Source organism: Haliotis rubra, unplaced genomic scaffold, assembly GCF_003918875.1.
Source record: "Haliotis rubra isolate DU_JTF1 unplaced genomic scaffold, ASM391887v1 Scf11, whole genome shotgun sequence".
NCBI classification, from domain to species: Eukaryota; Metazoa; Mollusca; class Gastropoda; order Lepetellida; family Haliotidae; genus Haliotis; species Haliotis rubra.
Window position 1 is genome coordinate 293,445 of NW_025765003.1, and position 12,596 is coordinate 306,040.

At 37.3% G+C, this 12,596-nt stretch overlaps 1 protein-coding gene across 6 annotated transcripts in view; it reads left to right on the forward strand.

Annotated features, from left to right (window-relative positions):
• The window catches only part of LOC124284041 (AP-1 complex subunit gamma-1-like), a 33,822-nt gene that overhangs the window by 6,210 nt on the left and 15,016 nt on the right, over positions 1-12,596 (forward strand). For 4 of the 6 annotated variants that reach the window (XM_046720109.1, XM_046720119.1, XM_046720093.1 and 1 more), the window contains exons 6-7: positions 2,449-2,525; positions 4,870-4,884. In XM_046720109.1, the coding sequence (XP_046576065.1) occupies positions 2,449-2,525; positions 4,870-4,884 (92 nt within the window). Of the gene's footprint in view, positions 1-2,448; positions 2,526-3,768; positions 3,778-4,869; positions 4,885-12,596 lie in introns of all 6 variants that reach the window. The other 2 variants (XM_046720120.1, XM_046720127.1) reach the window with 2 other exon arrangements.

Sequence of the window (12,596 nt, forward strand, 5' to 3'; positions counted from 1 at the left end):
GCAACAAATGAGTTGGGATATGCAGCTGGTCTCAACGCTGTCATGCTTGCTATCTATTGGATGACGACCAGTCTTTTATATTTTACATATTTAGGGAGAATATTATGGATACTCTTCTCTGTTTGTACTTGATTATATGCAGTATTGATCATGTAACCATGGTAACCTTTGAAGAACTGTTTCTCAGTAAAATAGATGTCAGAATTAGAAGACAGCTCTAATTAGAATGCAACTTATTTAACATAATGAGATACTTAGGATTCTGATGTAACCCTAGTCATATGCTCCGCCAGAAAAAGGTGTTTGTCTTTGAAAATAGGACCTTTTGAGATTTAAGTTGTTTATTAATGATAAGGTTGGGATGTACAGTTTTTTTGTTCATGTCCTCAAACCTGCTGATGGCAAGGAATGAAGATGGTCAGTACTAATTCTGCAATGAAAACACAATGAGACAAATATGCATATTATTAGGTAATGAATATGAATATTCGAAATGAATACAATGGCAAGTCATTAGTTGATACATTATTCATTATGTTCAGTTATACAATAACGAGATAACTTCTGTCACATGTTTGACCATATTGGCTGTGTAAATTCATCACCACAATGATCAGTGACCACATTACTGTCAAATTAGATATATATCAGTGTTGACTATTAGTATTATCATGCCTCATTGTTATATTTTCCATTTTGCAGGTCATACTTTGATAAATAACTCCCAAATACATATAAACACTCTTTCATGAACATTCAATTCCAGTAATATTGAATAATGAATCGAATTTATGAAGGTTACAGGTTGATTCACTGGATATCATAAAAGTACAAGATATGTTTGTAGTTGCATGTGTGTCAGATCACAGAGATGTGTTTGTATTGCAGGTGTGTTGTACACAGATGTGTGCCTGATCGCAGGTGTGTTGTACATAGCTGTGTGTCTGATCGCAGATGTGTTTGTATTGCAGGTGTGTTGTACACAGCCATCTGTCTGATCACAGATGTTTTGTATTGCAGGTGTGTTGTACACAGCTGTGTCTGATCACAGATGTTTTGTATTGCAAGTGTGTTGTACACAGCTGTGTCCCTGATCGCAGGTGTGTTGTACACAGACGTGTCTCTGATCGCAGATGTGTTGTACACAGACGTGTCTTTGATCGCAGGTGTGTTGTACACAGCTGTGTCTCTGATCGCATGTGTGTTGTACACAGACGTGTCTCTGATCGCATGTGTGTTGTACACAGCCTTGTGTCTGATCGAAGATGTGTTTGTATTGTAAGTGTCTTGTACACAGCCGTGTGTCTGATCACAGATGTTTGTATCACAGGTGTGTTGTACACAGCTGTGTGTCTGATCGCAGGTGTTGTACACAGACGTGTCTCTGATTGTAGGTGTTTTGTACACAGCTGTGTGTCTGATCGCAGGTGTGTTGTATACAGACGTGTCTGATGGCAGGTATGTTGTACACAGACGTGTCTCTGATCGCATGTGTGTTGTACACAGCTTTGTGTCTGATTGCAGGTGTGTTTGTATTGCAGGTGTGTTGTAAACAGTCGTGTGTCTGATCACAGATTTTTGTATTGCAGGTGTGTTGTACACAGCTGTGTCTGATTGCAGGTGTGTTGTACATAGCCGTGTGTCTGATCACAGATGTTTGTATCGCAGGTGTGTTGTACACAGCTGTGTCTGATTGCAGGTGTGTTGTACATAGCCGTGTGTCTGATCACAGATGTGTTGTACACAGTCGTGTGTCTGATCACATGTTTGTATTGCAGGTGTGTTGTACTTAGCTGTGTCTGATTGCAGGTGTGTTGTACACAGTCATGTGTCTGATCACAGATGTTTGTATCGCAGGTGTGTTGTACACAGCTGTGTCTCTGATCGCAGGTGTGTTGTACATAGCCTTGGTCTGATTGCAGATGTTTGTATTGCAGGTGTGTTGTACACAGTCATGTGTCTGATCGCAGATGTTTGTATTGCAGGTGTGTTGTACACAGCTGTGTCTCTGATCGCAGGTGTGTTGTACATAGCCTTGGTCTGATCGCAGATGTTTGTATTGCAGGTGTGTTGTACACAGTCATGTGTCTGATCGCAGATGTTTGTATTGCAGGTGTGTTGTACACAGCTGTGTCTGATCGCAGGTGTGTTGCACATAGCCGTGTGTCTGATCGCAGATGTTTGTATTGCAGGTGTGTTGTACACTTTCGTGTGTCTGATCGCAGGTGTGTTGTACACAGTCGTGTGTCTGATCGCAGATGTTTGTATTGCAGGTGTGTTGTACACAGCTGTGTCTGATCGCAGGTGTGTTGCACATAGCCGTGTGTCTGATCGCAGATGTTTGTATTGCAGGTGTGTTGTACACAGTCGTGTGTCTGATCGCAGATGTTTGTATTGCAGGTGTGTTGTACACAGCCTTGTCTGATCGCAGATGTGTTTGTATTGCAGGTGTGCTGCTCACAGCTGTGTGTCTGATCACAGAGATGTGTGAGAGAAGCCCAGACACCCTGCATCACTTCAGGAAGGTAGGTCTTGCTCTGGCCTCTTGTCATACGTCATTCTTGATGCTTACTGTATATCTTGCATGGTGTCAATCTTTCAGTCTGCTTACCACAAGGCATAGATGTTGAACTTTGTTACTGTAAATACGATGCAATGTTATTATAGAAGTGCACCTAGCATGCCTACTGTGTATTGTTTGGTGTCATTGTATTTTGATGTTAGGTTTGAAAACAATTTTGGGGAGGTTTATAAAAGCTGATTTGCACCATCATTCCATTTAATTAATAATAACTGTTAACTCACAGACTACTGTTTCCATCATCACTTTGAGGCTGCTCTCAAATTTGCTTCACTTAATTCATCTGAAGAGTGAATGTTTATTGCTGCTTGTTGGAATATTGTCAGGAAGACTGCGAATTGTGTTTAGACAGCTTATACATTCGTGGCAAAATAATATTCAGGGTGTTTTGTCCAAGTAAGCCGCCGATTGGGCACTTGCACTATTTTTGTTGATTGTATTATTTTTTGTTTTGTAATAGAATTGATTTTCCCCATGATGATTAACCTGTGTTACCATGGTTACTGTGTTTGCATTACCATGGTAACTGCATGAGCTGTCCGAGGTTATAGAGAGTAGGCAGTGTGTGCAAGGACTTAGGTGTTTGCAATAGTCTGGAGCAGTTATTCAGCTGAGCTGGAGGGAGGGTAGGGTAGGGGGAGGGGGCCGATGTTGCTTTGGGAGTTTTCTTAATGTTGTGGCTTGTAATGGTGTGAGATTGCAAGATAAGGGTGTCATGTTCCAGTGTGTATAACATGCAGTGGATGGATACCACTTTGGCTTACAGTTGTTAGGTAATTATTTGGTAGCCTTGCATTTTACCTTCAGTAGACAAGATGGTTCTAAAATGTGGTCGCTGTTGTACATACTTGTTTATAAGGTTTTATGACTGTTTATGTATGTGAAATTCAGTTGTTGAAAACCACATAAAATTTGTCCTTTGCCCATTGTATTAAACTTTTATTTATTTTGAAATCATTCCAAAATAGCAAAAAGAATTCTTGATTTAAAGTCAGATTTCAACAAAAGAAATTCCAAAATATTAGTAACAATATTCTGGTTGATTAACAATATTAAGCAACCAATTTTAATACAAGGTATAAATTTGTTGATTTTTTTATTGACGCCATGTAAAGAAATGATTACTTTGTTGTATGTTTGGTTGTTCCTATGTGAGCTTTGTGTTTATTTTCCCATGCTTCTGCCAGGGGAAAGAGGTATGTTGGATAGCTGCGGTTGCATCCATGTGCCACAGTAGTGCAGCCGTTACGTGGCAGCCGTTGCGTGGCAGCACTTCAATTTGCTTGCTCTAGCCTAATGCATGGTCTATTTTACTAATTGGTTTATTTTCTTTTGGGTACGGGTTGGTAATTTCTATTACAACCGTTTAAATCCTTGTGGTTTTGGTATGGAAAGGTTATTTCTTTTGGTTTATTTTGGAATCCTTTTTTTATGAAAATATATTTAACCTGGTTTACTGTACTGCATGATTTGTTGTTTTCGTATTTAAGTCAAGGAATTATATGAAGTTCAGAATTGTATTCATTGTATGGATGTGAAAATTACCAAGATTATAAACATGACTGAATATAGTGTTTTAGAACATGAAGGAAGTTAGGCTTTTTTAGGAATGGGTCCGTTTATGGAACAAGATGATAGTACTTCCCTTAGAACTTTGACAACCAATCTTCTTTAAATAAAATTCTTTCACATTCAGTGTCATTTCCTCCAGCTTAGTCATGCAGAGTGCTTAGCTTGCTGAGTGCTTTCACTTCATGTGCTGTGTCAGGGAGCAGTCATTGTTGTATATTGTTGAACTTTGCGATGCAGTCATTACGTGTATTGTAATGGGTGTCTCAAATGGAAAGAAGTGATACTACTTATGTTTTAATAAGCACATAAAATGCTATCAGCAAATTCTGCAATGGCAATCCCTGTGAGTGACTGGTAGTCCTTGTTTGGTAAGACCAAAGACCATTTAAAATGGTATCTGGTAAAACAGAATTGTGTTGTAGGCATGCAAGAACCTCATTGATTGGCATAAACTATTTGTTTGGCAAATAATACAAACTGTTTGATTGGCTGTTAGAACAAGCTATTTGATTGTCAGACATTACAATCTAACAGAATGCCTGATAAACAAGCTATTTGATTGGCTGATAGAACGAGACATTTAATTGGCTGATAGAAAGAGACATTTAATTGGCTGATAGAACGAGACATTTGATTGGCTGATACTGAAATAACATTTGTCATGTTGTTAGCTTTCTTACTTTCAGTAAAATGAAATAACCCTTTGTACTTAACAGGGCTCTAAACATGATGTAAGTACGATTCCTGTCATACAAGTGGGTGGAGAGATACATTTCATTTGGGAATGGAAACAACACAAATGCAACTGTTTGGGGCTGACACGAAATGGAAATTGATTTTTTTTGGTCATAAATTTATCGAAAGATAGAATTGATTGTCAGTCGGTAAATTTAAGTTTATGTTCGAAAACCACACCTGAAAAATTGTTGCTGATGTTGTGTGTTAACATTGCACTCATGTTGTCAGTTGACAGTGCTTCAGATAATTATCAACCATCGAAATACACGACTGGTCATTAACAAAACATGAACCAGACATATTTTTCATTCTGAAATGTACTGTACTGCTCAGTTGTAACATATCTTATATTTGTGATTACGCTTTCTTAGTAAAGTACAGATTCTAGTACTTTTGTTGGGTTGAGTCCCATCCGGGATTCAAACCCACACCCTCAGAGTTAGGCATCTAATTACTAGCACACAAAATCAGATGTTTAACCTGCTCAGCCACCGCAGCTTCCACTTTTTAAATGGTAATGTGAATTCATGCTCAGTTGTAGATTTGACATGTACACCAATTGGTATGATGAAATAGTTGATATTCATTGCAATTTAATTTCATTCAAGTAAAGATGCTTTCAAACAAACTGTCCTGTAGATCTACGTCATTTATCATGTGATTGATCATTTGTGTGACTATTTCTTGAAAATCTCTACATTAATTTGTATGCTTAATTGGCTAGAAAAAATGTGTAAACTGTAAATCTGGGCTGCATTCATTAGAAGAAAAACCAAACTCACTCACTCACTCATTAAAAGATTACATTGTATTTTTGGATTTTGATACTAAAAATGAACAAAAGCAAGACAAAGAATTTCAAGTGTGTTATTTAATATTAACCAATCACATTGAAGGATTGGGAGGAAATCCATTCAGTCCATCCATCCAACACAAAATGACATATTTCTTGGTAATATACTAAAATGTAATGCCTAATGCAATAAAGAATAGTTCAGAATAGATACATAGTGCAGCTGAAGTTAATCATATGTATAGTATTTCCTTCTGCGTTTGAAAAGTTTGAAATCCAAATTTACTAGTTTGGTTCCACACGAAACACATGATACAGCATTATCTGGAGCACTGCATTTTGGAGGGGTTGCTATGGAAACTAACAATAACATTAATGCAACAGTTTGTAGATTATTTTTGGTTTTGGTTCTGTGTAGTGTAAATGTTGTGTTATTTTGATTAATAATGGTAGTGGTTTAATAAACAAATTTGCAAGACACCATGCACTGCCATGAGAAAGAAGGCAAATAGGCATGTCCCAATGGAACTTAGCATGATTCACACAAACATCTGCACTGTACCATGAGCATAATGACAGTCTTCTGTATATATACTACTCAACATTTCCCAAGGTCTACACCACTAAAGATGCCTATTTTATCCTTAGAAAATGTTGAGCAGTATATCAATTTGAAATGGCCCTCTCATACAGAAGTATATGTCTATGTTCCTTTCTGTTATCTCATTAAAGGCACAATTTCACACATTTTCAACAATATTTTGGCCTATATTATATATATTGGGATGTACACACTCACTTTAGCTTCTTATTGATACAATAAAAGACTTATTATCCCTTACGCCTAAAATTGATAATTGAAACTCAATCACAAGTTGCACGTATGTTTTTGTTTCAAACATTAGCGTCATTTTGTCTAAGACTGAGCTCTGTCTCCAAAGGAGTTATAGAATCTTTGTAATATGATACAAAAATGGCTTTCAGACCATATAGAAGTTCTTGAGTTGTTGTTTTATTTACCAAAAAATAGAGTTTGAGTAAAACAAATTTGATGTAATTCGATGGTGGCAGAAATTTGTATTACATGTAAATGCTTATGCCCTCCTGCTATAGCACCTGCTTCATTACTACAGCTAAAGCCAGACACACTTTACGCATCAGTTTATTCAAGGCTTGTTCATTGGAACTCATCACCAAGTCAGTGCTTGTTAACTATTTTTGTTTACCGTATATGACCGTCTATAAGACGACCCCATGGATAAGACGACCCCCAAACTTGACCATTAAAATCAGTGTCAAAATGGTATGTTTCGTGCATAAGTCGATCCCCCGTGATGGGGTCCTAATCGCAGCATACACAGACCACAGACAACTGGCAGTTACCAATAATTATAACTTTGGTCCACATTATTCAAAGAAATATTGCGTCTACTCAAGGATCGAAACGAAGTGTAGTTGACAGAAAATGTATAATATATTTTGTTTCTCTAAATATCATATTTATTGTACCAACAAACTGGCTTGTTTATTTTACCCCATTCAACAATCACGAACTGATTACCGCCTCATTCTCCACTGACTGCTAGTTTACAGTAACATCGGTAAAATGTGTGAATTTCAATGGCTTCCGTATTTTACCCCATTCCATTTGAGTACAACTTCTGCTTACCATGTTCATGAGGGTCCGTATAACCTTAATGTTGATTATATATATTTTACATAAAAACTGTAATTAAAATTACACAATGCTAGGATATATTTCTTTGGGTTAAATAATAGTGCTCAGTATTATATGGGGCGGTGGGGTAGCCTAGTGGTCAAAGCGTTGGCTCGTCACGCCGAAGACCCGGGTTCGAATCCCCACATGGGTACGATGTATGAAGCCCATTTCTGGTGTCCCCTGCCGTGATGTTGCTGGAATATTGCTAAAAGCGGTGTAAAACCAAACTCAGTCAGTCAGTCAGCTGTATTATATTTTACTGACGACTGCATCAGAATTCGTCCCGTTATATTATTGTGCATGTTTGAACTTGTTCGCTGCTGATTGCTATTTCCGGCTCAAATACACATGGTAATCTTAATCTTAATTAATTTATAGAGCAAAAACTGTAATTACAATTACACAATGCTAGGATATATTTCTTTGGGTTAAATAATAGTATTCTGTGTTATATTTTACTGATGACTGCGTCAGAATTCGTCCCGTTATATTATTGTGCATGTTTGAACTTGATCGCCAGAAAATGTGTGCACAGCTGATTGCTATTTCCGACTCAGATACACACGGTAATCTTAATCCCTGCAAATAATACAATGCCGCGCAAAAACAACTTAGAACATAAAAAGTAAATAATCTTGTCTAGTGATGTTTAATTGCAAATTTGACATCTCTACTGACAAAGTCGTCTTCTGTTGTTTGTTCACGCGAAGTGATACGATGTTGTTTTCTTACACCTGGAAAAAGTTTGACGAAAGCGTAACCCATGGATAAGACGACCCCCTTCTACAGACTGCTTTTTTCGGTCCTCAAAAATCGGCTTATAGACGGTCATATACGGTACACAAAAATTTCATGAATTGTTACATTATTTAAGTTTGCTTATGCTATATTATTTAAGTGTGCTAAATTTGCCATTCACATTCTCATTTTTACTGAATATTTTGCATGTTATGTTGATGTCAACAAGATAACTTCACATCAAAACAGTGGATAAGTACCGTCTTATCAATACATGCATTGGTTAGTACATCCTCATGTGTCCAGGGTTTTTATCAATTTTGTATTGCAATAATACTCTGGACCTATCTGCCATCATACCCGTGAAGATCTGGCATAGAATTTGTCTTCAGTAGACTTGGTTGACACATGTCACCGTATCCCAATTGTGGAGATTGATGCTCATGATGTTGATCACTGGATTGTCTGGTCTAGACTTGATCCGTAACAGACCACCGCCATATAGCTGGAATATTGCTGAGTGCTGCATAAAATAACAAACAAACCTTTGTCATCATCCCTGTGAAGAAATTGGTTAAAGTTATTGTTCAGCAACTTACGTGTGTGAGAAGAGTTAGTGAATGGAATTGGGTGGTCAGGTTTGCTGAGTTGGTTGATGTCAGTGTATCGCAGTTGGGTAGATTTGTGTTTATGACGTCGGTCACTGTAATGTTTGGTCCAGACTCATTTGTTTACCAAGCACAGCTGCATTGCTGGAATAATGGAATAATATTAAACGATTAACAAACGTTTTCTATCATAATCCTTGTGTCCGATGTGACATTTGTATCTGAGAAGTACATTGAAGGGACTGCTAGTTTTAGTTTGTTGAACTTTTTTACAAAAATATACAGCAAGTGACAGGATCCAAAAACTACAGTTAGTTACATGTGTCAGTTTATAAGAAGCTTGTTCATAATAAATAAAGCCTTTTACTTGCATCTTACCATTGCTATCAGTCTAAGGTAGAAAAATATATATCATAGAATGAAGATGTAGCAAACTGGATAATCAAAGATATGTTTCCTAATGTACAGTTGTACTTAGTGAAATGAAGGCATGGTGCTCGGCAGTGTGTGTAATACTAAGCCATCTGTTGCAGGGGATATGCTTAGTTTGCATTATTATCACCTAGACAACACAATAAAATGTCAACATGTTCAACCCACTTTCTTGACAGTATTTATGGGTTATAACATTCACTGTTGCCATAAGAGAATCATTGGTTATGCATTATAACTTCAATGTAAAATCTTTGTGTAATAATCAATATTTTGAGAAATCGTAATAGTCTGGTTCCAATAATTTGGGATGTTATGGTCTATTGAATGTTGTAGCTATTCTTAAAACATTCATAGCCCTACTAACTTCTTAAACCCATTCTTGAAACATTGGCTACGATAAAAGTTAAAAATTCTTAGGGCTACGAACGTTTCGAGGCCCTGCTCAACAAAGTGACTATAATGCTGAAGTTCCGTAACTCCCATAATTTAACATTGACTTACAACTGTCATAGTGCTAAAATCACTTTCTGGAAAGTGGTTGTGATGTGTTGAAACTCTACTTAGATACAGGTGACTCATTCTTGACGCTAATTTTGACGATATACCAAAAGGGCCTGAAAATTATAGAAAGTTCTGTATATTCCTCTTCATGCTTACACCGCTGGAATGTTTTTGACAGGCAGTTGCACCTCTTACGCTGGTTTGCCTGCCTGAGATTCAAACATTTACTGGCTGCAATGATAATAGCATAAAACACCCCACAATTGATATTACCATTGAGAAACGTGTTTAAGATTTAACTCAGGAACCAACACTGCTTCCTTTTGGAAAATATAAGAGGTTGTCTAAATTATTTTGGAATGATTTTTGCATGTTTATGAACTTTTGTTTTATTGTATGCCATGCATGAGGCATAATGTGGTGAAAGCGCTTTCTCATCTTGCACAAACTCTGGCCACAAACCCTTACATTGGACAACAGGGTTTGCATTCAAGAAATCAGGGTAGTTGATCTGAAAATGAAGAAAGTCTCAGGGCTCCTTTCCATTATGTTTTATTTTATTTACTATGAGCTTTTTTTCTGTAAAATATGTTCATTTGAGAGACTAGTTGTAAGTCTAGTGATAACAGGAATCAGTGGCAGTGATGGTGTAGTGGCACCTTTAACTATTTAGTCATTGTTAATACCTTTTGGGACCTGTGAAGGTCCGGGTTAGAATGTGCCTTCAGTAACCCATGCTTGTCGTAAGAGGCAACTGACGGGATCGGGTGGTCAGGCTCGCTGACTTGGTTGATATATGTCATCGGTTCCTAATTGCGCAGATCGATGCTCATGCTGTTGATCACTTGATTGTCTGGCCCACACTTGATTATTTACAGACCACCACCAGATAGCTGTAATATTTGCTCAGTGGCGTAAAACTAAACTCACTCACTCACTAATACCTTTTGGAACAGTGCAATGATGTATGAAATAAATAAATTTTGAAACGAACTTCAACATAATGAAAACAGGAAATGTTGATATTACCATGATATATTACATGTAAAACAAAGACTCCCCCCTCTTAACAGTCTTGTTTGTAATATGGAATATGGAAATGGAATATTGCTGAAAGCATCACTCACCTACTAACCCTCTCACTTAAAAAGTCCTTAGCAAATGGTTGAAGTCTATTAGGGCTGGGACGATTCACTGATGTACCGATACATCACGATACATTCTAGTTTGATACAGCTATCGTAACGTCCACTGGTGTATCGATACAAAACAGTATTATATTAAACATGTTAAAGTACTTATGTAGAGAAAAATACACAAGTATGATGGAGTTACTTGTTTGTTTATTACAATAGTGTTATTGTTATACACAAATACCTTGCAATAAATCTTTTTGAATCTTAACACTGTGTCATTCTTTCAAGGTGTATGTATTGTGATACGTATCGTATCGCAGGTAAAATATCGTGATACGTATCGTATCGTCACATAGTGTATCGTCCCCAGCCCTTAAGTCTTTACCTGTTATTCAGTGTGGAAGGATATGATATCATTAGCTAATATTAATTGCACATGTAATTGGTCTGCGAGATATATTATTGCATATAACAGTGTATGGGAATGTTTCGCTTAAGTTATGCCATGGCTCAATACGTGTTGTGATTCTTTAGTTGGAGAATTTCACTCAATAATGCTACAGTTTGAAATCAGGATGTCAAATGTACCACAACACACATTTTGCACCATTAGTGTGTTTCTGTGCTCAAGTTGGGGAGGTTGTTGTTGTTAGCAATCAGTTTGTGTTCAATTTGAATGACTGAAAAACCAGATTGATTTGATGAGATTTGTTTTTGTTATTTATCTGGTAAATTAATGCCATCCAGAGAAGTTATCTGGCCCAGCTATTGCACAATTTGGTTAGTAGTACTTGCTGACATAAACAGGAAGCTGTGGTATGTCCCTGTGTTAGGGAAGCAGGTTTCTCGCCATATGCATGAGGTAGCCAAGAGGTTTATTGTATTTGCTTGTCACACCCAAGACGGTTTGAATTTCCTCCATGAGTACATTGTGCGGAGCCCATTTTTTATGTCTTCTGCCAAGAAATAACTCTCTTGGGCATGGGTCACCCAGTCAACCAAAGCACCACATTTTATTGTACGTGGGTTTGTACCAGAGGTATGTAAGAAGTCAATGATCGTGGGTTCGAATCCATGTTTGTTCCGATTATGTTTGTCAGAACTGTACCATGTGTTGTAAATATCAGAAACCTTCATCACCCCTTTGTGCGGATGGTTGAAGCTTCTGGTCTTCATACCTGGGTTCACACAATCATACCCAACATACACTATCGTTATGTCTGCATGGTAGTATTCAGCCATGTCTTCAAGTAAATAAGTCAAACTGATCACACCAACAGATAGTATGTGTAGTTCTATTGTTTTTATGTATGAATATGTATGCAAACATCTGCGACCATTTGTGAAAAGTCATCAATTATACCGTATATTACCGTCTATAAGCCGAATTTTGAGGACAAAAAAAGCAGTCTGTAGAAGGGGGTCGTCTTATCCATGGGTTACGCTTTCGTCAAACTTTTTTCCAGGGGTAAGAAAACAACATTGTATCACTTCGCGTGAACAAACAACAGAAGATGACTTTGTCAGTAGAGACGTCAAATTTGCAATTAAACATCACTAGACAAGATTATTTACCTTTTAAGTTCTAAGTTGTTTTTGCTGGGCATTGTATTATTTGCAGGGATTAAGATTACCGTGTGTATCTGAGCCGGAAATAGCAATCATGTGCACGTTTCCCAGCGATCAAGTTCAAACATGCACAATAATATAATGGGACGAATTCTGACGCAGTCATCAGTAAAATATAATACAGAATACTATTATTTAACCCAAA